Source organism: Megachile rotundata, chromosome 3 (genome assembly GCF_050947335.1).
Source record: "Megachile rotundata isolate GNS110a chromosome 3, iyMegRotu1, whole genome shotgun sequence".
In the NCBI taxonomy this organism is placed as follows: domain Eukaryota; kingdom Metazoa; phylum Arthropoda; class Insecta; order Hymenoptera; family Megachilidae; genus Megachile; species Megachile rotundata.
Window position 1 is genome coordinate 19,301,010 of NC_134985.1, and position 26,674 is coordinate 19,327,683.

Sequence of the window (26,674 nt, forward strand, 5' to 3'; positions counted from 1 at the left end):
TTAATTTTCGTTTCGTAAACGTGTAAATTTAACGAAACTATCTCGAGCACAGTCTGCGGAGGTTCGTTGGCGGTTCGATATTCACGATTATGTGCGTCTATAGATCTACAGGGGCGAGCATTGATATTAAGAGGCTCGTTAATATAATGACGCATCGATTCCAGGAAGCTCAAAGTAAAACATTAAATTCCGACGATTCGAAGCACCGTAATAGCGTCTATCAGCATTAAATGCAAACAATTATGCATTTATCGGGTCTGCTTCCTCTGAACGGTACAGACCAATATGTCATCAGATAAGCCTTTGCTTGTCTCGGTTCGTTTCTCCGTAGAACTACACCCATCGTTCGCCAGCTTTCAATCAAAATGCTTCAGAACCTCGCATTAACCGCGGCTTAATGGGCTGGCCAGTTAAATCGATGCTCTTCTTGGAAAATAAATCCATCAGTGTGCGCGCTGCTAACTGCCTTTCAACGATAGACTTCGAGCAGCCTCTTCGCTCGAGAGTTACACCGTCATGCAGTTATCCTGTGCAACGTGTGTATTTCGCGAGAAATATTCCGTTGATTGAAAAGCATGCGTGAAATTGATGCGACGAAAAACAGTTCGCTAAGATGAGAACAAAGGGACGGGGGATCTCTTTTTTGAGGCATGTCGAATCGCATGCGATGCGCCGTTAGCAGAGCAAACAATGCGTACGGAGGAGGCAACTTAATGAACGGATGCTGCTTTTCCGTCAGAAGCGTATGGGGACGCGCGGTAATGTAACCATTAATATTTGAAACGTATCGCCTAGGAGTACAATAGCAACCTTGCAAATCGAACCCCGTATATGAACATCGCACAATTTATAAATCGGGTGCATCGCGCGCGACTATAAATCGCGAACGATGTCTATAAATTACTGGATAAGTAAATATCACGGCAGACAATCGAAGGAAATGAGATCTAGTCGGTCTGGATTCCTGCTAGTCCAGAAGGAAGAGGTTCGACGAGCGAAGAAGCGATCGATAAAATAGTCGGAGGCATTTACATTCCCCATCGGCGACGATCTCGTTCCCGCGTGTCCGTGTCGGTGAACCCGTGTCACTGGCTGTCAATATTAGCCGAGCGTTCGGGACGCGCGATCGATTCCTCGGGACAGCCCTGACAGGATACCGGGCTCGATAAGATCGCGCCACGGCGTTACTAGCTCGCTCGATCATCCGCTCGATTTTCTCGGCGTAATTGGAGAAACGGTTGCCAAAGCTAGACAGAATTAAGAGGTCGGAAAAAAACGTATCGTGTTCGCGGGACTGAAGCCAATTAATTAGCCGGCGATCATTGAATGGCAATCGAGAGAAACGATTGCGAAATCGAACGAAGCCTATCGGGACGGAAATGCGACGAGAAAAACAACGAGATTGTGGAAAGCAATAATTATTTCACCGATGCACTTATCCAAGAGAAGAATACGTAATTAGCAGGAAAGTGCGAGATATGGTTCGACTGCGTATTTTCTCCAACCGCGATATCTGAAAAAAAAAACTATCGACTGTCTTCATCGACTTTTACAACTTCGATCTTCAACCCTTTCTGCTTGGGGGTCATTCTCCTCATGTGTGCGATGTATGAATTAAAAATGGGGAAAGTAATAACTTGAAAATAATTTGTTAAACTTTAGTTAATTGCTTGTAAAGTTGTCCAAGCACCGGAAATATATTTCCTAGCAGTCGTTAAAAAAGTTGCTTATTCGAATTAAAATTCTTGCATGGAAGATCTTAACGGAGTAATTATAGATTGTCTCAGCATCGAGTACGTGCAAGATGCGTTTACGCGCATCTTCTTCGAACTAAATCAAGAGCGCGGTAAAAATGTTTGTCGAGTTTGCGTGGCGATGTTCACCCGCGAAATAAAACCGCGCGAACCGCGCAACGAGAGCCGAAGGCAGAATGTGACGCCGCGTATTCTGCGAGCGGACGCGGAGCGTGCAATAGAGACGTCTCGCGATTTACGGCCCAGAGCTCCACCGGAGCGTCCTATGACTTTCCGCTTGATTTATGGGAGCTCCGGGGGCCGGCGATCCTCGATCCCGAGAGAGGTAATCGATTCAACGCCGGATAGATCGTGCCGGAAAAGCCGAAGCCCTTCGAAGAGAAAGCGAAATCCTCGCGAAACGACCGACGCTCTAAGCAAATCCACGTAGACGATGATTAATTACGACTACTTAATTAGAGAATTTCGTGCGGTTCGAGTCCTACGCTTCAATCTTTCCTCGGTATACAGATGTTTGATTATTGAAGGATGTCGTACACTCGCCAGATGCTGGACAGAATATCAAATGAGACGAATAGGGTCAGAGTTCACTGGATGGAACGATAATTTCGTTCTCCTGTCAGAATCGAGAACGGCTACGTGGCTATTTAACCCTTTATGGGATCAATAACCTTTGATTTCCATAGTGCCATCAGCTTCATTAACCCCAGAAGTATTCACGATCATAAATTTTGAAATTTTTCAATCCGTCAAGCAAGGTGCTCCTCTCCCTGTGTCATTACCCTAAAGAAGCCTACGTTGCAGTCGAGTACAAGACAATACAACGCGAACACGAGTCACTTATCATAAAGAATACCACGCGAAGGACACACGACCAGATGGATATCAATATTCCCGTCACGATCTGTACCGCGGCTGCTGAATCTATCGGAATTCAAAGGTATTTTACCTTGAACGAGCCTCGCATGCACACGATAGCCGGACTCGTAGGCGGAAGAACGAGCAGACCCTTTGTTTGGGCGCCCCTGCAATGTCTTCCGAGAAATCGGTCTGTTTCGCGCTGCCAACCGTGCTACCCCGGTTTGCTTCTTTTGTCATTATCGTGGAATGTCAGCCGGGAACCGTTTACGGCGTGGTAATTGCTCCTGCGAAATTGAGTTCTCGGACGACGAGATGGAATTAATCGAAGACGAGTCGCCGACAGCCAACCAGCAACGCTTCTTTTGATCCCGTTCGCATTTCGCGCGCGGGTATTCGTTGAAAACAACCTTAACACGACTCCGTTCGTCCCGTTGACTTACCACTTCGGATCCTGTTCGATTTGACCCTTCGGTCGCGTGACAGTCCTTGAGATTGCAATTGCGATCACGATCGAACTTCTGTTATCGTAATATTTCGCTTACGGAAAAATCGTAAGAAGTAGAACAGTTATTCGATGAGCAAGCAATTAAAAAGGAAGGTAGCTTTCAGTATCATTAACGTTATATTAATTACGCGGAGTATTAGGAAGAAGTTAAATTGAAAAATAAAACGACAGTATTCTTTGTACATAATTGCAATTATAGCGTATCGCATTACACGCGGTCATTTTCACAGCGGTGATCAACGTTAATGGACAAAAAAGCAATCGCGGAGAACGATTAGCGATGATCGTTGGCATAGGTCAGACCGATCGATGACGTTCGTCTGGCAATTATTACGGCTACTGGCTCCTCGCGAGGTTGGCCAATCTCGAGGGATAATAACGTCTGCCAGGATCCGTAACGAAGTAGCAAACCGCTCGTAACGTCTCGTAAAACGTCGAAAGGGGTATTAGGCGCAATATAAAAGTCCATTTCAATTCGTGTTATGTTCCGTTTACGCGGAACCCATTCACGAAGCGGTATACTTTTCCTCGTCACACTTCGGGACGATATCTTGGCAATAACGCTCGCGGTACAAGTCCAAACAGACCTTTAACACCGTCCGTCGAGACTTTAAAGGCGTTTAACAGTATGCCCTTTCGTATTGCAACCGTTAACTGCATCGGATTCTTTTTCACGCCCGATGTTGCTCGAGTCCGCTTCTTCGTAGCCGCTCCATCGCCTCCATTAAACTCTGCCTTAAAAATCCAGCTTTTCCGTTATCCTTTGTCTGCCAACGAAATGACTATTTAGTTCCCAGCGTTCGTCTTTCTTTATTTTGCTTCATTACTTTTCCATCCGAGACGGTTCGTTCTGCCCACCTAGCCTGCTCTCTATTTCTCGCCGTTAAGTTCGCGTTTTTCCATTTCTTAGAGACAACTTTCCTACACCTACTCGTTTTTCACCGCCTCATATTTGCATTAGAAATTGCTTCGCAGAACTGTATGCTACGCGGCGTATTTTATCGTTTAACCAGTTCAGTAACCCAACTGATTCAAGAATTCTTCTCGTATCGTTAATTATATCAGCACGATATCTTAGCTAAGCATTACGTTAAATTGCAGACATTGAGCTAACAGTACCTCACGAGGTAATACACGCGATGTATCAACACCGATCGACATACTTCGTACACGCTCGATAAGAGCGGAGCGAACAATGCTTTTTATCTGTGGATTATCAGAATTACACCGGATGCCGTGTAACCACGTATGGTCTGTATTTACTATCTGCATAGTCATTGAGACTCGAAGCTTAACTTGCGTCCATTTACACTTCTGAGGCTTTTAAAGTCGCTTATTCGCACTTTGCCCTTAGTCAAATGAATTTCTGTCCAAATCGATTAAGTCCTGCGTCAAGTTGGGATAGATCTCCCGAATTAATATGCTCGAGAAGGGATTAGCAGAGTGTCTCGATCGTTAATTATCGAGGATTGTCCACGGGAGGTGCAGTGTCACGTGAACACCCTGTCAAATCGTTTCCTAATTCGTTCCGAAGAAATGGTTACTCGGAGGGCAGCATGGGTTCATCATTTACGTCCCGGCGGCATGGGCTGCGATTTAATCAGCGCGGATTCCCACGATTGGCAGCACCATTTACAATTAGTCTTCGTCATCCGGTTCGGCATTAATTTCTGGAACGAGCACCGCGCTAGCTCTCTCTCCGTGGGTTGTGCGCGCGAGGATGCTTCGTCGTGAATTTCATGCCTGTCACCGCGACCCGGACACGCTACAATTTCTCGCCTAGACAGCAGAACACGGCCCTTTTATCGCGAGAATTATTTCCGCGTTATCGAGCTACCTGTTCTGTTATTAATTCGTGCTGCTCGTGCGTTCACACGGTCCGCGATGTGTCGCGTGATCGATTAATCCGGGAGTCTCGTGATTAAGATTGAAAGTTGTTCACGCGTTGGTGGTAAAAGTTGTTCTGCCGGATTGATCCGATTTTTCGTCGTTCTCTAATCTGGGTAATTAAGTTGTTTAGGCAACAGTACGAGATATTAGGTTTCTATATTTAACACCTCCGATTTGACGAGTCAAAACTAATCGAGGTATTTAACCAGACATGCATAAGTAATCAGAAAGTAGTTTTCGTCAAATGTCATTTGATCTTCCACTGCATTAATAAATGAATACATTCTGTAACTTTGTACGCCATTGAGATTTTATACTTCTTAATGATGCTTTAATTAGCACGAATTTTGTCGAGATTTAATTAGTACGTGTCGAATAGGCTGCTCATCTCGCAATGAATTTTGATTCTTTCACATAGGTCTATTCTTTGAAGTACTCTGCGTAAGAAAGTATTACAGCACAGTGTCAAAAGAACTGGCTACTTGTGAAACATTTCGAATTCCTTTACAATATTTTTTTACACAAAATGTTTCGCAGAAGTGATCTAGTCAAACAACAACATGCACTTTCATTTAAAACAGCAATGATTGCCAGAAAATCTTGAGAGTACCTCCACTATCAATACAAGACAAGTTCTACTTGTATTAATAAAATGTTTCATTCCGTATATACAGTCTATAATTTAAATGTTTTCAAAAAGAAACTGTGTCATTTGCAAAGAATGAATGATACAGTTACGCCCATAGCAGATCGATCTCATTGTCTCGTAAGATCTCGGAACATCTGTCGTCGCAGCTGCGCTCTGCAGATACCTGGCACACCGTGAAAGATTACGCGATTATTTTAGCGACGAGTAGGATCTCACCTGAGCTGTCGTTGGCAACCGCGGAACGCGGGTCTCGAGAAAAGTAAAATTGGAACGCTCGGCACGCGAGGTCCCGAGATTGCTGGCCATTCCGCCTTTGGATCGATTTTCAAACCGAGAAAGAAGCGCGACAACCTCGACCTGTGAACTTCCCTTCTCTCGCTATTCAAATAAAGATTCCATCAGTCGACCCAGGATAATGGTGTTTGCTAGCTTTTAATGCTAGTCCTTGCGACATACGTGTTTGCCGGCCTCGTAATTTTAAGGGAGAATGTGTCCTTTCGTACGTGACCATGGATGCTGACTTTATTAAATATTACAACGAGTTATATAATTACGAATTTAATTAATATACTCGTAAAATTATACGCATTTACGAAAGTATCAAACTAGAAAGTTTGCTAAACAAGTTTGACGAACAAGTGTACCGAAACGCTAATTCGAGAGCAAAACAGCCTCATAAAACATAGAAAAGTAATATAACGAGTTACCTTAAACTTTCATTAAAAACCGATGATTTCTGTTCGTTCGCAATTCGTTAGACGAACGTGACGAGAGTGAAAAAATGTACGGGCAGCAAAACGTGGAGCAAGTTTCCTCGAATTAGCGTTACCGGGAACTTCCAAGACGTCCGGTCGAATTTGTCAGTCACAGTCGAGTTAACCTGTACAGTATTCTTCTGGCCAATTAGCCATTTACGAGTTATTGCATTGTGGTGCTCGAACCAGGAACGCTCTCTTCGTCTTGGTACTGTTCGTCCCGTATCGTTAGCATGCATCTTTGCCTGGCTCGTTCGAACCTTTGGGAGACCTTGTCTCCGTTCACCGGACCATGGAAAATGAGAGTACTTCTTGCGAAGTGCTTCGTGGCGGTTTGTTTCCCGCTTTTTAACATGCCACCGTCAGATTCGTGCCTCGTGACAAATGCTTTCTACGTGTTCCTTTACGGTTCGTTCCTTCGCGTTAGCAGTTTCCTCGGTTCGGAAACGAGGTTGATCTGCTGACACTGATCTCGCCGTTGAGCCACGTCGTTGAACTGGCTGGATTTTTCCGGCGCGTTTTTATCCTCGTTATTCCTTTATTTATGCGGCTTGGATGCCGCGCGGTATAATTCAATGACCATCACGATATGCATTAAATGCAACGAGACTTTTCCGTATAAATTACATTGTTCGTTCAAATTGTATCGTTTTTAGAAAATGGGAGCATCGTGAGACGTTAAAAACTCTTTGGGATAATTCTGATTTATGTTTCTCCTGTGTGTTTGTTTAAACAGTATCGATTGTTTAAGCACGTCGAAAGTTTTTGGATCCATTTATTCATACTCGAAAAGAAACGTGACGTTTCGAGGTAGTAAACGTTGCGAAGCAATCATATGCGAATTCATAAAAGATCTTAGCGCTAGTGACCCTGTTTCTTCGTATCTTAAACTGGAGACGTTTCATCTGAAATTCAGTGCCACAGTATTTTAAATTAAGTGGTAAGTAGGTCATTTCTTGCGAGATACATTTCTTTAAGCCCCGAAGACGGAATTTTCCAGATTTCGCATAAGCAATATGAACTTCCGCATTAACATTCAATGTCCGTTTAGAATTTTCACAAGATTGCGCATTTTAATGAACGGAGAGTAAACAGAACCTATCTACGAATTAGGAAAGGCACCTACTTTGAGATTACTTCCTGTGCCCATTAACGGCGCTATTTTTTCCATCGCTATTCCATATTTGGAAAAAGGAATAATGTTAATCATACACCTTATTCGTCGGCGCATAATTTTAAAGCGTACAGAAGGCTTCTCGGAGAGGATACGAGCCATCCGAGTCTCGTAGCGATTGTTGTCAGGTATTTAAGTCGGACAGCTGGTAAACGGGGGCACTGCCAAAATTATCCCATTCAGGAGATCTCGTTCGAGTCGCAATCGGTTGGATCAGAACCTCGAAGCAAACTACGGTGTGGGTGTCGACGTCCAACAAGAGAACACGTCCCGTTTTGACAGCCATTCCGTTGCATTTGGCTTCCTGCTGTTTCACCTCTGGGAGCGTGGGTGATTCGTCAAGCACGCTTCGAGGCGGATACGCGTCACTCGGCTTTATTATTCCGGCCGAGACGTTCGATACTGTCTCTCTCCTGTGTTTTCACCCTGCTTTTATGACGAGTTGTGACTTTTATTGAACGACGTTGTTCGTTAACGCGAATATATCCGTCAAGGTTCGCTACCTCTGTTCATTTTTAATTGCTAGACCTTATGTTCCTCATCGAAGTACCATGGAAATTCGTTAGTCGATCGCTTAACAACAAACAGAGCGACGTGTCGAAGAAATTCGAGTTCGTTGACATTAAACGGCATCGGCTCGATTTCTGTTGGACTTGCTTCGGTAATCAAGCCGTTGAAGCATTACTCGAATGACCACGCGATCGATCCGGATCGATGAAACCAGTTTAGCTCGTCTCGAATTTCAAACGATCAAACATTTCTCAATTCGCGACATCGTTGACGTGTGCTCGCGCCTGTTGACGAGCCATAACCAGTCACGAGATCGCGACATGTCACAATAACAACGTCGAAACGGAGGAAAAAGCTTTGCCGTGTCCACCGAGGAACGACCGATTCCGTGGCGTGGGAAAACAAGAGTATGTGGCTCTTTTCAGCCGACACTTCCGTAACACAGGCACGCGTTACGTGTCGTCCGCCAATTAAGAAATCCATTACGTATTAATCGACGGTGGAACCGTTATGGCGGAAGGACGAGGGCCTCGGGGTCAAGCATGAATCACGGAACGTCGTTCAGCGAAGAGAATACGTAACGCGGGTTGCTTGTTGGCTGAAAGCCATGGTTCTTCATGGCTGTTCGCATCTTTGCCAAGGACACCAAACCGATCATCGACTACTCTGTTTACTCGGCTCCGAGCAAACACCGTCAATTTGCAAACGGCAGATTTCTCGAGATATTGTGGAAATTGCTTTGCGAATATAGCGGTGCTACGATTCAATAGACATTTTCTTCTATAACTGTTTTTGCCGCTAAAAAATTTTCATCCGAACAAAATCCTTTTAGCGAACCACGGAACTCGCGCATCGTTCACGATTTATTAGCACCTGGTTTTATATTTCGCTCACGTTGCTGTACAACGCGAAATTCGACTTCTAGCTTGTTTTGATTTCGAAACATCATCGTTTTAGACACCGTCTGGCCATGCATTACTGCACGTCGACCGCGAAATTAGCACCGCAGGAGCGGCTGAAAATATCGTTGAACCGAACAAACCGCGAGCAAATCGGAGCGCCTCGAGTTTAATCGCTTCGATTCGTACGCTTTAAAACCGGCGATCGGTAGGCCGCGAGTCTCGTGAAAGTCTTATCCACGTGTTCCTAGCATCGTGTACCTATTTTCTCGCTCGTAAACACATTTATTTTTGCGCCGGAGAAACGTGTCTCGTGGCTTGTTGCACCTCGACGATCAGCGACTTACGTAAAGACCATCGCGAATTTGTTCACCGGCTACGTCACGCTACGTTTGGTGATGTAATGGCGAAAATGTTGATTGTTCGTAAAGCTGCGACGACTGGTTTTAGAATATGTGTCAAGTGCACGGTGTTTGTCTTCGAAAGAGAAAGATTGTTCTTATGCTTTAATTAATTTGATCATGAAGTTTTTGAAATTGAATAATAATATGGTAATATAGTGGAGAGTGAACATTAAATTTTTTAAACGTGTATTCAAGATCGAATTCCAAATACGATCAAAAGTTTACAAAGTCTCTTCCGTTAGCAAAGCTACATGAGGGCATCAAGGATGCGAGTTAATTAATCGAGGCCAGCACCGATCGCGTACACGACCTCTGTCTGAGTTTTTACTAAGGTTACACGAGGAAAAGGGAATGGAACGGTACGCGACCGAGTACAAAGCTAATATATTACGAACAACGAGCGTAGCGGCGATAACGACGCAGGTTAACGCTGCCATACGGGCTTGATAAGGTGATAACCGGCCTCCTTTTCCCACGAGTGATTGTTGTTTATCGCCGTGATGCTTTTCACCGAAACAAAGGCGATCGTGCTCGGAACACGTTTGTCTTGGACTTAAAATCGTCAAGAACCAAGGTGAAATCTCGAACACGCGCTCTTGCGATTTTCCTCACCGCTCTGTTGTTTTGCTTGAAATGCGTGTTAATTTCTCAAATAATTACACGAAATAGCGCTAATTTAATACGTCGATAGCCACGGCAAAAACACAACGTCACGCGATAATTTGGATTATTGAACGTGTTAACACGTCGGAGCTGGACGTGTGTGGTAAGAAGTATTGAAATTCCAGTTATCAAGAATTCGAGTAATTTTCTGGTGTAATTTTTCAATTTGCTAGATTACGTTATTGGTATGATACTAATCTGTATTTCAAATTCGGTTGATCACGCGATGACTGCATAAGTAGTTATGCTCGTGTGTGGTCGGACGTTGAATTTCAAATTTAAATTTCTAATCGCGTTATTAATGCAATATTAATGCTGTTCAGAATTCCCTCCTCTCGTCGGTTCGCTGCTTAATTAAATTATGTTCAAGAAGTCCATCACTGCTCGCCACAGACATTTAACAAATGTATCTCAAGTATTTCACAAGAGTTCATATTCATTTTGTCATACTTTGCAATATCAGTCTGCAAGTTTCTATCGACTCTAAACGACTATCAGCGATAGACGTATCGATCGATCGATCGATCGGAATTTCCTCTGATTACAAGAATACGCCTCTGCCGCCTCGAGCGATCAATCGTGCAGCTTGTCACGTATTATGAATGCAACGCGTCGTTGAGCGTTTATCGAACGCGTATGCATATTCCGTTTCATAAACCCGCATGAATCACTGCGACCTTGAATGAAAATAAGCGACAGCTGATACGCGAATCCTCCTCTATTTCTTGGCGTGTTTATAAACCGGAGAACGGCTGTGTTAGCTTTTGAAATTGCGCGCCGAGGAATTCCGCGTTAGATTTCAGAAACGATCGCAATAACAACGGATCGTTGGATTTCAGTTGTTTTTAGCGCATAATTGGTCGAAATGATGCAATTTATCGTCGCATTAATGGATCGAGTGCAAAAAATGAGAAAGTATCGATGTCCTATGAATCAGCACCGAAGAATATTTGAGCGGAAAACCAACAAGACGTTAAAGCAAACTTGGTATCCACAAAAGGACAAAAACCATCGGCATAACATTATGCAAACAAAATTGGAACACGTTATGTTCAAATTGTTACGCAAGCGTTGTCGGCATAAAAAGTGGCTTCGACTTCTGGAATGACCTAATGGACCGGTACCGTATTGTTCGACAAGAATCTTCGAAGGAGAAGCGGAGATGATGCATCGAGACGATTAACGATCCTGACGAAGGACACGACCTTCGATGGTTTCCGACATCCGTTTCAATGGTAAAGATCCAGTCGTCTCCAGTTCGGTTATAAAATACATCCCTCGCACCTCTGGCCTTCTCTCGACCTTCGAATTTATCGAACAAAGTGTCAGGTAGTTATCTGAACAGCTTTGTCCTTCGTTTGGTGATAAGCAGCCGTTGTCAGAGGTGCGTTTTACGTTCCATTTATCAAACGGCCATTGGATATTTTAAATTTCTTTATTTCCAACGAGAAGATTTAAGAAAAAACCCGCATCGTGTTTCCATTGTTCGCGTTCTACTTTCCTCGAGCTAAGACTCGAGAGGAGAAAGATTTCCGTTTGGAAATAAATTTCGATTCCATACGGGGAAAAAGGAAAGCTTTTACGTAAGACATTTCCATTTCCTATATTTAATTTCAGATGTTCTAGCGAGATCTCGACTGCTGATAGAGTCGGCCAAATAGGATGAAAGCGTGGCGATGGAAAGCGAGTTGCCGAGAACCGTTGTTACAGAGCTTCCGTTTCTTCTCGCTTCTGTTTTTAATTTGGCACTCTTCAACGGCGTGCTTCGTATCGATGTACGCTTGCGACATAGATTTCATTTAGATATCAGTAGAGAGAGGGTTGAAGACTTCGGAACAAAAAGATCGAAATTAGATTTCAATTTTCAACACCTCGATGGTACACTGTCCTAGAGATAAATACTCGTGTGACTACGGCGTTAATTACTGGAAGAAAGCAAAGCGCAAATCATCCAAGTCTCGTTTCACCGACGAGATCTTTCGACCGATCGAATCCGGCGTTCGTGAGACGCGTAGAAGAGTCCGTACAGAATTCGTGTGGTAGCTATGATTCATTTACGATAGAGCTGCATGCCAAGTGCTATGGGAAAATGGTGAAATACCTGTTCGCCGATGGTGGGCCCGTTGTTCAGCTACTGCCACTCATAACAGTACTTCTCGTTCCGAGGCGAGTAGGAGTCGAGTGAAAAGACAAACGTACATTGCCCGCAGAGAACCGCTTCCACGAAGCCGAGGTCGAAAACCGTGGTTCGCGACGCGAGACCAAGGACGAGCCATGGAAATTAAAACGAATCGCGTGCAATTGTTCAATTGTCACCGTGGTGCATCGTGGTGGGCGGCCGGAATTGTTCCTTTTCCACCGAGGTTAACATCGCGAATAAAATATAAACGTGGCTTGTTAAAGATTTCTCTTAAAAATAAAATCGATACCCGATCGGACGGTGTGGCAATAAATTTTCTCCGTTCCTGTTCAACGAATCGGCTGAAAAAAAATCGCACGAAACAGGACATTGTATCCGGACGGTACAGTCGACTCTTACTTCAGCGTGCACTTTCGTTCGATGTCCTCAAGCCGAAACGCATTTTTCGAGATGGCAAGGTTACCCTACTTTTCGAGCCGCGCGAACCGCACGAGATTTCACTCGGTCCGATGTTTACGCCACGAGAATACCGTGCCACGAAATCGAAACTATGTCCAGTTTCGTTCAGGATCGAATCTCACCTTATTTCATCTGGGGATATAGAAAACTTAAGATTCTGATGTAAACATCTGAAGATATCGAAATCTGAAGATACAGGAATTTAAGAAAATAGGGGTCGGAATATATGAAAATTGTAGAACATAAGAATGTACAAGGAGGGATGTAGAAATGTGGAGATATGAGGTTCTGAAGGATACAGACTTCTAAGATATATGCAATTTTAAGAATATAGAATTCTAAAGATCTAGGAATCCACAAGTCTGAGAATTCAGAGATCTAAGAATTCACTGATACACAACTCGATTTAGTCTCAGATATTTCGTTGTTATTACTTAGCTCATCATCAAATAGTCTTCCGCGGTTCACAAATTCGTCACAGCACATATTCGCAATCTTGTACACCAGAAAAGAGAACATAGCTTTCGTTTTCGGTCTTTTATGGCTGCCGGTTTCCATGTAGCTGGCCGTACACGGCAATCAAAGAACAATAGTTTCGAGACAGGTACTAATTAGCTTTTGGTGTATCGGAACGAGCACCTGGTTCCCAGCGTGGTCGAAATCGACATGGAAACGCGTGCACGGTTGACAACACGAGAAATTTATGCGACTTACATTTGTACATACATAGTTATCTTCGATTTTGAAACGTCGAAGCATCGATTTGCCTTTAGTTAACACCTGAGGCTCGCGTTCGAATAATGATCCCGCGAAAACAATAGGCCCTGGCAAGGCGAGGTTCGCTCTCGATTGCGTCGTAGAGATTGTAAACCATCTTGGATTTTAATTTCCTGACATAGAAAGCGAAGTGACGCCGGGATCGATGCTCTAGGACTTTATCGTCGCGGTTGCTTCGGACTGAATTCCCTCAGCAGTTTTATGGTTTCCGTGGTGGACGTTTTTATCGAAGCCCTCGTACGGGGATAATTCCTAGCTTCTGTTGTTAGAGAAGTTGAACTCTAGGAATTCGTTTAACGTAATAACCGCGTATTTAGGGCTTCCGTGTGTGGATTATACTGTTGACGTATTGGGATTTTTGTGCGAACACGACTTACTAAGAGCTTGGTGAAGATTTAAATTTTGTTTCTGATTGTATAATAACTTGTCTGTGTTATAAGCAAAAGTCCATACAAACCCAGAAGCAATTTCTGAATGAACCCCTAACCTTATGACCTTTTAGACCGTGCTATGGTGTTGGGCTATTTGCATACTAAAATTTAAAATGTAGAATCGAACGTAAAGGAAAAAGTGCGAGAACAGTAGCCCATTATGCATAATGGTTCGGTACTAGGGGTAAAAATATCGGAGAAAAATTTGTATAAATTGCTTTGAATACTGTCGTAAACTCATTCCGACTGTAATTTATGTTAAGAAAGAATTGTCTATTGTCTGTTTCCAGGACATAATGCGGTTCGTTAAATAAACAGTTACATTAATAGGTTGTCGATACAGTTACGTTTCCACTTGGACGCGGCTTCAGAAACGTTTTAAGTGATATCAGCTCGTCACTGCACAGACGCGTCGAACTTTATGACACGTAAACTCGCGTTCCAGATGATTCGCTCGAATCGCTATCCTTTCGTGTCACCGGATACGAGAATCGCCACGAACGACTGATCTATCGGTTTGACGCTCTCATAAATATTAAATCGTTGCACTTCCGTCTTGTTGTCCCCGCGTGACTCTTTCTCGCGTGTTGCCAGCCAGCGTGTCTGCGGCGTAAAATAAATGCGTGATCGAGCTTGCCTACGCTTAATTAGCGAACTGTCGTAATGAGCGATCAGCAATTCTCTGTTCCCGCGCGACTCTATAGAATAAATTAACGTTTCTATTATTTCTTGCAAGGTGCATCACTCTGACGGACATGTGTGCACTCGTTTCTCGAAACGCTATTTACGTCTATTTGTTATTTTTATCGAGTCTTGACAGATTGCGAAATGAATTCTTAATGTCCATAGACTAACGAGTCTAAGTATATAAACTTGTTCATATAACCACTTCAAAAGTACTGTGCAAATACTGTATATCTCGTTGACGAAAAGAGCGAGTCTCAATTTGCAATTCAAAGCGTATTATCGGTAACTACTTTCAACGAGGCGTCACCAAGGTCTCGGAGAACATGCCCGACCATCTTGGATTCTATCCTCAATAATCGTATTTCTCCAGGTGACTAGCTACTTATCCAGAAATTTATGTACTATAAACCATACCACACCCATGTTATATCGAGGTCAAGCAGTCTTCCAAATATGAAAACCTTCCTCTTCATTCAGCTCGCGTTTAATTGGCCGAACACGCGTTCAATTTACGTGCGAGTCGACCAGCCACCTTCGACCAAACTCGAAATCCGCGAACGTTCCTGTCTACTAAACCGAGTTTATCTCCAGGCAGGACGATACGTTCGTGTATTCCGCTGGAATTTAATATCCTCGGAGAATCGATCGCCGAATAATTCAACCGTCTAAGGGAACCGATTTCCGATTGCGCGAGTGGTCAGCCGACACCGGCAGAATGTTATCAGCGTGGTTAATTGAAGTCGATAGAGGCGATAAGCGATAAAAGGGTAATCGATAGTAAATTTAAGAACGTCTCTGCCATAAAAATGGTCGCTTACACGGAATCAGCGTAGTCGATAGCGGATTATCGGTATGTTTGCGAGCGGAAAAAGCAGCCACTTCGCACCACGCCTATCTTCCGACATCGTTCGATCGCGAGTAAAAACGCGACAGCAGCCTGTATCGCGTTCGTAAATTATTCCTTAATATCCATCGACCGGTCGAAACGTTTACAATATATTGCTTCGTAATAAGCATGATTTATACTGCCTTGTAAATGTCGTTTTACGATATATCGGTCGGCTCGAGCAGCGGAAAGCTTTCGCATTATGTCGCGTATTATTGATTTTCGAGCCAATTGCCCGGCAAATTGAATCAGCTTTTTCGTTCTCAATAGAAATACGACGGTAAATGTAAAATCGCTTCCTTAATTACGGGAGATTTCCCAGTTTTCACTCGTTAAGTAATTGCAAATTTAGAAACTACTTTTGTTATCGAACTCGACGATATCGATTATGTATCTACAACTTGCAGAATGTCGGAACGTTTACTCGTGTATAAAAATTCCAAAGTACAAAGTGTTATTGATCTCGACGTGTACCGAGTACTCGACAACGATTCGACAAAAAAACAGATCAATATGTTTGTGCGGCCGTTATCACCTTTCCCCAGGAATTGATAACGGCTATATAGATAAGTATCGGCCACTTAACCAGCCCACGAAGCGAACGCGACCGACCGTGAAATTCCGTAGCAACCATCGATTACCGTGATATACTGGACTTGTTGCGACGACTACCGGTCGAAAGAAGGTGCATCCTGTCGATAATTCGATTCGTCGACTCTCACCAATGTTCTTGCGAGACCACGTTCGTTACACTCTTCTCGTTTGTTCGGGCGAAACTCGATCTCCTGGGCGGAAATTTATCGGCAATTTCTGTCCAAACGTATCTCGGCAAACTGCGCGATTTTACGTAACAAGGCATTTTAGGCTTTTTATCGGTTACGCTGTTTTCCTCGCTCGCTAAAAACCGGCGTACGCATTGAACAATATCGAACGTGATCGACTTGGCGGAAAAAGAAACGGTCGGAATTCGATAGCCACCGTTTTTATCTCGCGAATGGGGAATTTACGGCAAGGAATTCGGAATAGATAATTGGCGGTAATATTCTCGCATTAGCCGAACAGAACCGTACCAATAAAACTTTCAAAATTACCCCCCAGGATCCCTAAGCGACTTCCTAATTGATAGTACCATTAATCCCGGCGAAAGAATCGATAAATCCTGGTTCTTACGCACATTCTGAAATTCTTCTCGAAGGGGGAAAAAATATGCGTAAGAAGGGACTCCTTTGTGCGCGTTTAATTAAGCTCTCGATCGACGCTAATGTACGACGACAAGGACCGATACGTTTCTTCCAAAAAACCGAACGAATCGACACGTGTTCTTCCTTCTCGCGTGTGCATTATCCCGTGGCCGATAATTATCTGCCCTCGCGGAGAGTCGAAGAGAGAAGCGGAGAACGCGCGTGTCGTGAAAGGGGTCCTGTGCGTGTACGTAGTTACGTATGGTCGTTATTCGAAGTAACTTTTAAGCGTGACGCTCGCCAACAGGCTACTAGCCGCTGGTCCAACCTCGCTGCACGCTCGTTACTTATTTTACGAACGAGCCTTATTACCGGGGCTCGTTTAAAACCGCGGTTCGAGCATATATCACGAGCTGGAAGCAATTTGTTAAGCACTTTCCCTAGGATCCACCTTTCCGGGTTCGAGCTTTTCTAAATGAAAAACGTCCAACAAGAATCAAGCTCCCAGCCTCTAGATTACGCTGAAATTAGCTCGCGTTGATAATTACGGAAGAATTCAATGGGAGCTGGAACCATTTGCATCGTGGTCGAGCGTAACAGGAAATCGTGCTGTCTGGTCGTGTGCCTAGTGTTTGCTTACGTAATTGTACGATCGAGATTGTGGACGGGATCAATGAATCTTGTAATTGTAATGCTGGAATGTTCTGATTTTAATTTCGATAAGATATTGAATCTTAAGGGATCATTAGGGGTGCAAGGGTAGTCGAAGAATGAATCATCGGATCAGGAGTCTTCCTATTGTGTAACGAAAAATGTTGATTATCGTTACACCGTCAAGCGTGAAAAAGCAACGTCGAAGATTCGCGTCGAAGATAAGCGAGCACGCGCAACGCTCGCGGAAGTGATTCGCGTGCTCGAAGATCCGGGACGGTTGATTTTTATTCTCCGCTCTTTCTCACGCCGAAGCATCGCTCGCTTCGGAAACGATGGAGCAACGAGCGAACACGATGCTCTCTTCGTGGCCGTCGTGAGATCTTTTTTCTTCGATCGACTCTCGATCCTGCCTGTTGCGGAATTTTGATCTTCGTATAGAATAGGACAGAATTTGCAGCCCGGGGTCGGCCGGAGTTAATGGAACCATCATGCCCGACCGGCGTTGTTGAATTTGACGAATCGTGTCCTGTTTGACACACTTTGTCGCGGGTTATTGTGCATTTTTTAACGAAAACGTGATATTGGTCTTCGTTGCAAAGGAATCGAAATTATCAGTTAGTGCTGATTTGATTTTCAAATCTGATTTACCGATCATCTTGTCGAGTTAGAGGTAATTTTATCGAGTACCTGAAGGCACAGCAGGAAGAAATCTGAACATTCTAAAATCGTTAAAGATCGACCCGGAATCGAAATGATTTCTCGGTAGGAAGTCGGCGTGAGTATTAAAATAATTTACTAGAGTGGAAAGTATGAGAAAAGATATTTATCGTATGCTACATACGGACACTCGCGTTGACAAAATTATGACGAGCTGGCGAGAGAGGAGGTCCGGTAGCCGCGAAATTGTGCCGTCGACCGCGTGATTAGAATCGAGACGCGAATTTTACTTTCGTCCTTCGCTCGGGCCACCTCGTTACGGCAAAAACTTTCTTTTCCGCCGGCAGGTACGCACAATCCTAACCAGAACGGGACAGAAATCGCGACTCGAGCAGAGAACTCCGGTGCGAAGCGGCCGTGTGAACTTCGGCCAAATAGATTCCGTGAACTCGCTCTCTAAATAATTTTCTACCAGTTTTCCTAACTTGTCCTGCATCGAAGAAGATTATCACAATACTGACTTAACCATGATACAGCCTGATTTGATCCTTCATATCTATCGTGTATCGACAATACGTGGCATATTTCGAAAAGAATATTATGATTGCAAACTGTGACATAATAGTTAAAGGTCAATCATGGTGGGTTTAATTGAAATATACAATAGAGCGTGACAAAAGTTTTCCTATAATCGGGGTCAAAATCGTGATCGATCGAGTAAGGTGTTGCCGATCGATTAATTCAAGAAAGTGATTCGACAAGTATGTTTAACTAGATTTCGCGCGTGCATTTCAAAGTGTGCTTGTAAATCCAGTGTACGATGACGATTTCAGACAGACGCGGCATGACAATATCAGCCCACATTCGGTCGAAACGTACAAATCTGACACAAATTCTGATATATGTATAACAAGGTTAATCGTAGCTGGAATCGATCGAGTTTAGCCGATATCAGTTGTTATGCTTCCTGTGTTCTTATCGTACAATTGTTAAGATAATTATTTTAAACCGAAATACGGTGAATGTACCTGGTATTACCTGGTAGGATATTGAGTAAATATAAGTTTTGTTCGTGATAGAAAATTAAGGTTGAATTAGGAAATCAATTGTTGACCCTAAGATGGAAATAGAGGTCTCTCACACAGAGCGTTGACTCTTAACCACTCGTTTACCTGAATATTCAAAGAAGACGTCGTAAATCAATCAGCCAGCTACCGCAACGTTTCTTCTGTTCCCTCTAATAAGAGAAAAAGTATTCCTAACAAACGTTTCACATGCTCGACGAGGCAGGAGACGTTACACTTTCCTGCCGGTTTGCTCATTCACGATAACTTTCGCACGGAACGCGAAACACGCGTTTACGTAATCTAATTCTTGACGGATTAAGAGAGTGCAGTGTTGGAGATGCTTAAATTTAAATACGGTTACAAGGATAACTGTATCCGTCGGTTGGAAGGAAATTGCCGATATTCGTTTATGAAAATGATAACAGGTTCGTTGAGCGATTAATCAATCGCAACCTACAATTAATCATCCAGCGTGCGTCGAGGTGTATTTTGCAAGCGATACCGAACAATGATGCACTATTACTCTCGCGAGAGATCATTTCGTTTTGTTAGAAGGATCGCGATGCGTTTAATAACCGATCCCATGCACGATCGAAAATTATGAAAATAAATTGTATTGAACGAGGTACGATAACGAGGCGACTGGGATCGCCATAAACACCGTGTTCCACTGACTTTGTTAGAATTCCAAGATTATAATTGTGTGTCGATTATGCACACAAATGCAAATATCGCAATAAACTGTGTTACATATGAGCGAAGAACAGTCAACTCGAGAATTCCCATTCTGCTGACTCGTACTCGTTTATTTATGCACTGTCTGTGCATGGGCGTCACGATTTTGATCGCTGCAATTGCCTGCTCGAATACAATATGAGCTGAAATAATTTATGGAGCGTTAATAAGGTGATTTTAAATCCATTATCGTTTTGCCTGAAAGAACGGAGTTCGATCCTTGTTCGTTTTACCCAATTATAAATGAAATATTTACTATGTTATCGCTCCACAGAATATTCTTCGTTATAAAACCAGCACTTTCAACGTTTAACTCGCCAGATTTTAAGATAACTCGAAATTTTAAGATTCAGGAAATGTTTTGACGAGCGATTGTGTACGAAAGAATGGAATACCGCGATCGTCTTTTGTATAAATGGTTTACAGTTACCTAACTCAAACCTGTACTATCGTACCCTACAAACGATCGCACAGTTCGTTGAACGAAAACACGGAGGCTGTTTCAAAATCCAGGATATTCAGTATTCTCGACAGTTTTTTTCTAAGCATCTCGAATAGTTCACGTGTTTACGTACATCCTGCGTACGTGGGAAAGTCACATGGTCTCGCATCGGAATATTACTTGGATAACGATCAAATCAGAGAGATGCCGACCGCTGGAGCCACGTTCGGTGTCCATACAAATGAATCTCGTCAGAATTCGAACCATCTTACCAGTTTCTACCGGGCGCCGACCAGAAATTCAAGTACAAGCTCGCGGACGTGCGTCAAGTCGCGCGTTCGAAGCGAGCAGATGCGACTATTTATGCATGGTCCGTGGAGATAGTTAACCTACCGCGTGTCTGCGTATTTTCTGCTCTATTTTCATCCGCTTATTTTTGATGGCTGACGCCCAAACCGTTTCGGGCGCCGCGCGCGAAATAGACGATTATCAAAGGGCGTCTGTTCTGCTTATTTCATTTCTTGCGTATTTATTTTCCATTCTTTTCGTGGACTGTGACGTGTTTTGTTGCAAAAAGATTTATTGTATCGGCGCAGTTCGTGGATTCACTGAAATAGTAGATACGACTCGGTATTTGATGACTTAACTTTCGATAACGACAAGGTGACTTTGTCAAGAGAGTTACTCATCGTTTAAAACTCGACAAAGTTTTGTTAATATCTAGAAGATCGTAAGTTTCCATTGCTAACGATAGCAATTTCCCTGTTACAGGAGCCAATCGAAGGCCTCTTACCTGGCTTATCGACGCGAACGAGGAGCTCCAGACAGCGAGGGAAGTTACAAGCGAACGATGTCACCAACGTCTCGCTTAGAGGACTGGCCACCGCCGCGGGATCACGACGATCCGGTTCTTTTGCGCGTCACGCCTCATCATCCGTTGCAGCACCATCACCATCACCATCACAACAATCACCATTCGCAACAGGCCGAGCTATCGAAGTCGCACAGCGTGGACGCTCTTCATCATCGTCTGGAAGAACGGTCTAGCCAACAGCAACAGCAGCAACAACAACAACAACACTCGGCGGAGGTGATCGGAAAGTTGTCGCACGATTTGAACAAGAAACTGCAAGCCGGCGACGGTAGATCGCGAACCAGCGAGAATAATAATAACGATAACCTGGAGGATCGACATCAGCATCACCACCATCATCATCATCATCAACAACATCAGGAGAAGAGGCACGATTATGAGCAGCGCAGGGAACGGTTGTCGCCCCAGAGCGTCGAGGTCCTTAACGACAGGAACCGACAGCTGGAGCGTGAACGCAGGAAGCTAGCGGCCAGTTGCGAGCCCCTACCTCAGAACAGAGAGGTAATATTTCTTTCGATACACCTTCGCCTACCTACAAGTTTAATCTTTTGCCCCGATCATTCGTATCTGTCCGATTTTTCCGGCTTTCTTGTAACTGCGAGGGACGATTAGAAGTTTCTTCCTAGTTCTAACGTACAGGCCAATTTCCGAGAACGTACAAATTGCGTAATTCCTTTTTTCCCCGAAGATTAACAGAGCTTAATAACAAGTTGAACAAGACGTTAACGTTAATATTCTGTTGTATCTAGAAACAGTCCCGGAGCATGGACGCTCCATCGTCGGTCGTCGAGGAGGACTTCTTCCGCGAGCGGAGCGCCACCATCGAAATGACCTCGCAGAACATCGAACTTCTGAACCGGCGCAACGAGAAGAGAACGAGCGTAACTTCGACGTTGACCAACACGGTTACCACCTGCGTCACCGCGTCGTCGACGTCCACGACGATGACGATCGCGACGGATAGTTGGTCGCGTCAAGAAACATCCGTTCCGGACAAACCACCGCCACCTGTGAACTCGCCACCCAGGTCACCATCCGACCAGATAGAAGCGGACAGTCCGAGGGGAGCAGTCCCCAGACGTTCCGGAAGTTGCTCCAGTTCCTCCTCCTCTAGCAGATCGTCGGACCCTCGCGTGTCGCCCCGAAGCTTGTCCAATAGCTTTTCGAAGAACGAAAACTCTTCCAGTAGCAGGAAGGTCTGCAGTCCCACGCAAACGGACAACACCGGTTCCTCGAACGAGATCGAGTTGAGAGTGGACAGGTCATCCTCGTCGGCTCAGAAGTACAGACCTGGAGGCAGGTCCTCGACGTCCTCGATCTCTAGCGTTTCTAAAGCTTCCTCCTCGTCGTCGCCGAGGAACTCCCCGGTAGAGGAGGACAAATCGTCGCCCGCGTCCCCGTGCGTGTCGCCGCAGCCGGGAATAGAAGGCCTCACCCTGGTGCAAAGAACCGAAGTGGTTCTTCGAGTGAACGCGACCACCAGCGACGCTGCTTCGCAGACCGACACCTTGGAACCGGTCGAGCAGCCGGAAACCATCGCCAAGAGTCAGGAGATTCCTGTGTGCAGGAAGAAGCTTCCCGAAGAGATCGAGTGCGAAGAACTTGGCCGGGATTTAGCGAGCCAGCTTAATCCTAACGATAAGCTGGTGCCTCTCCTAGGTGAGTCTTTCGATAGAATCCTCGTGTATAAAAAACACGAAAAACTTGTAGAGAAATGCATGCACACGTGTTGTAAATCCTATGCGTTACACGCTGTCTCCGTTTCGACTTTTGAGACCCGACGTAGACTAATCTCGGATTACTCGCGTTCGCGACGATTACGTCTAACAAAAGATACGCAAACACCGGTATTAACAGAACTCCCGCTGGTCATTCTTCGACGGCTTATTGTAATCCCACAGATTTACCGTAGCGAAATGTCGTCGTGTACCTGCGGAGTAGATTTATCTTTATTACTCGCATGAATCAAGATAAGCTACAGCTCTATTTGTACTTAGCTGTACGACATGGAACATAACTCCGTACCACGAGGTGGAGTCCGTCGGTCGGACAATGACCCTTTTATTTTAATAAGCATTAACCCAATCGACCAGTCGACCGCGTTATTCAATTACCCGTCGTTGTTTCTAGCTCTCTTTCCGTTCCTCGTGCTGTCGCGATATCGAACACGCTCGTTAAGGCATCCCGGAGGCACGAGGATTCCTCAAGCGATGGAGAACGATGAACGGAGTAGAATCAACGCGTGTGACCATTTGTTCTTATCAGTTCCAGCTCCGGAGCACAAGAAGCCCACCGACTACGTTTCCGGTCTGTTCAGGTTGGAGGCGACCTTGCAGCCGAGACCGAGGCGACGACTCTCTCTGGAAGAGCCGACGACCCCGTGCTCTGAAAACGGGTCTGACGAGGAGAAAAAGTAAGCATCGATGCGATTAAACGACGTAATAATTATCTTGAAGGTTTATCAAACTTTTATTCGTGAGCAGCGATCGTGGTCAATTACAGCTTAAAAAGAAATTACGAGAACGATTTGTTTAAAATATAGTATCGTTAACGCGTAAAGAATTAATGTGCTATCATAAAAAAAAATGTAAATTTCAATTGGACAATTGGAGTCCGTTTCACTGTAAGAAGGAGGAGGCTAAACGATTGCAACATTGATTGCAGCCGTGCTTCACCTATCCGCGGCGTGTCCTGTCGTTATAAATGTTAAACGATCGCGGCGGATGATATGCGGGCGTCGATATTTCATACAGGTTGCTATGACTGGTACTTTCACCGAACACAGCCCGTAACCATACGACACCCGATCGCAATTTTCTCGTGCTCGCAAACGTTTTCGCGCTCGAACGTCGATTATCTAGTTAACCGAGTCCAATTAATTATCCCACGGCCGCGGGAAATTGCCAACTTCGAAACTATCGAAAGGATGCCAAGGTATTTTCCCTTTTTCGCGGTGCGAGCATCCTCGACGCGTGGCCAAAGAGGTCGCGAGCACGAGCAGATCCATAATTGACCAACGAGTAACGTCCACGTGGGCGTGACCGCGGAATTCCTAAGCAGGCATCATTTGATGGGGCTCTATTAGCGACGGGATTTAATTGTCGTTTTCGAACTCTGTGATGAATCGATGACACAGTACAGCTTCTGCCAGCTGCACGATTCGTAATTTTCCACTTACTTCTGACTAATGGATGATTACTTTCAAGTGGCTGTAAAATTTCAGAGACATAAATTATGTGTAGGATTAGTCAGAAAAACGCAGGAAATTAGAAGATGGAAAGTAACGAAATAGAAATTGCGATCTTACAGCTGCAGACTGTGAAATATCGTAATTTATAAGTTTATTAGATATTAACAATTTACGACGCAATTCGAAAGACGATATCGTTTAATGGAACTCGAATAAAAATATCCCAATAACACATAAATTTATCGAGTGTTAAATCTTGAACTTTCATCTCGTACGAAGTCGCAGTAAAATAATTCTTTATCTCGTCAGAAGCAAACATAGATTTCAATAAAAGCACGTTAATAGCGTCTGTCGTTTAAAAGGAGAGATACGAGATCCATCATTCTGACGGATTTAGTTGTTCTAGCGTAAAGGACAATATTTCCGCCGGCACGCGACGAGAGAAAGTAGTAGAGGCGCAAGATGGTTGCATAACAGGCCATAAATGATATTGTCGGATCAGCTACTCGGTGGTCTACGCATCATCGTGTTCGCCAGTCTGCGACGAACGACCGCCCGTATCGTCTCGATCGATCCTGGATTCGCGATCGACGTTGCACCGAATCGTTCAGTAATATCACCGGACATGGAGAACAAGCGCTCGAACAAGTACATCGAGATCCGTTACCTTCGTGATTCAACCGCTTTACGATCTTTCGGTTACGATAACTTGCACTTAGCCAGAGCTAACTTCTTGTCCTAGATTCGTTCCGCTTAACCGATGCAACGTAACGTCTAACTGGAAGCAGTAACAGAAGTTAATAAAGTTTCTTCGTCGATCGCAATGAAACTCGACTAAACAGTTTCCTTACCACGCCCGCGGAGGAGCCGCGTGCTTTCGAAAGCGGATGGCTTCTGTTAGCCGTGTCGGTGTGTAAGATGTGCGCTTAAACGGTGGTAAAACGCTCGGTAATCGTGCATTTACTCCGGCATTCACTTCCTCTTTTCATTAATTACGCGTTCTAGCCCCTGGATAATAACTGGACAACCGGCGTGGTTGCTTTTCGAGCCTGCACTCGCTCTATTCTGCTTTCCTTTCTTTATCACTTTCTCCGCTTTTATAGAGCCAGCGACGAACGCTCGCGTGCACACGCTTCGATAAGCGTAATCTCGAACGGATGTCACAGTTTGTAAGCTTTGGAGTTGCAATTATATTCGATACGCTAACCAACTTTGTTAGAGTTCCGAAGAGAACCGGTATCGAAACTTTTGTTCGATGATTAGTAGAGACAATATTTCTGTTGACACAACTTGGGACATGTCAAAAGTCTGATATCGTTCGATAACTCGATGTTTGGAAAAAAACTTGTAACTAATATTTCAGTTGGCCTGTTGAACGTCCTTGAAGATCAAGTACCAACCGCGAAATGCTTGAGAGCATCAGCATATTTATCAATCTTTAGCGATCAATTTGCAGTTATTACGCAATAAACGCGAAAGCGTATTACACCAACAGATGTATATCCCGATAGACATCCTCTAATCTCTATAAATATCCATCTGCCTCGTTATACCGGAGTCGCCATTTAGATTCAACTTCCTGATCCCCTGGTTAAAGTTGCTACAGACACGCGATTTTCGTTAGACAAGCTACGTTTGCAACATGGTATAGGCTGTAAGTTGTGTTAAAAAGGGTCGATCGATTCGGTCTTGAGTTTCCTTCGTGTCTTTCGTAAACAGCTCGCTGCTCACGAATATCCTTAGATAGAATATCGTCGAGGAAAGATTGGAAGAGTAATTTAGTAATTGTAAAACTTACAGGCCAGAATCGATACCTTCTGCACCGGTCACCCCGTTATCGACGGACACGACCAGCCCTTTGTCCCCAACCTCCGCGTACTTCACCACGTCCGAAGGAAAAGCGAGGTTCCTGGCGAGATACTCGCGCGACGCGACGGTCGAAAGCTTGACTCGTCAAGAGGATGAGCCGCCGGTCATTCCGACCGACAGCCTTGATCTCAGACAGAAAAAGGTACGTGTTTCTTTTCGAGGGTGAAACGTTTCACGAATTCCTGCCTCGGGAGCCTCCATTAGGAATTAAGAAAACGAGACAGGAGTTTCTGAAACGACGGTTGACCCGCGTGCGAGCGGAACTGCAATCGATTCTCTTCGCAGGAGGAGCTGATGATGAGGCTCGACAAGAAACTGGTAGTCCTCAGGGCCGAACAGGAGGCAGTCAGGGAAGAGGGAGAGGTGAACGAAGCCCTAGGGGCGCGGGTCTCCACGCGGATCTCTGCGGTCGCTCGACCCGCGGAAGCGTCCAAGTATCGGCTTCACGTGGAGGAAGTCGGCAAGATCACGAGTCTTCTTCTTGGCCTGAGCGGAAGGCTCGCTCGAGCGGAAAACGCCCTCTACGGAATGCCTGCTGATCACGCCGAGAGGGTAAGCGTC

The 26,674-nt window shown here is 44.6% G+C and overlaps 1 protein-coding gene across 4 annotated transcripts in view; it reads left to right on the forward strand.

Moving 5' to 3' along the window:
- The window catches only part of Shrm (shroom), a 161,874-nt gene that overhangs the window by 131,880 nt on the left and 3,320 nt on the right, over nt 1–26,674 (forward strand). For all 4 annotated transcript variants that reach the window (XM_076530083.1, XM_012290811.2, XM_012290812.2 and 1 more), the window contains 5 exons: nt 20,952–21,555; nt 21,804–22,713; nt 23,320–23,467; nt 26,045–26,255; nt 26,399–26,665. In XM_076530083.1, the coding sequence (XP_076386198.1) occupies nt 20,952–21,555; nt 21,804–22,713; nt 23,320–23,467; nt 26,045–26,255; nt 26,399–26,665 (2,140 nt within the window). The remainder of the gene's footprint in view (nt 1–20,951; nt 21,556–21,803; nt 22,714–23,319; nt 23,468–26,044; nt 26,256–26,398; nt 26,666–26,674) is intronic.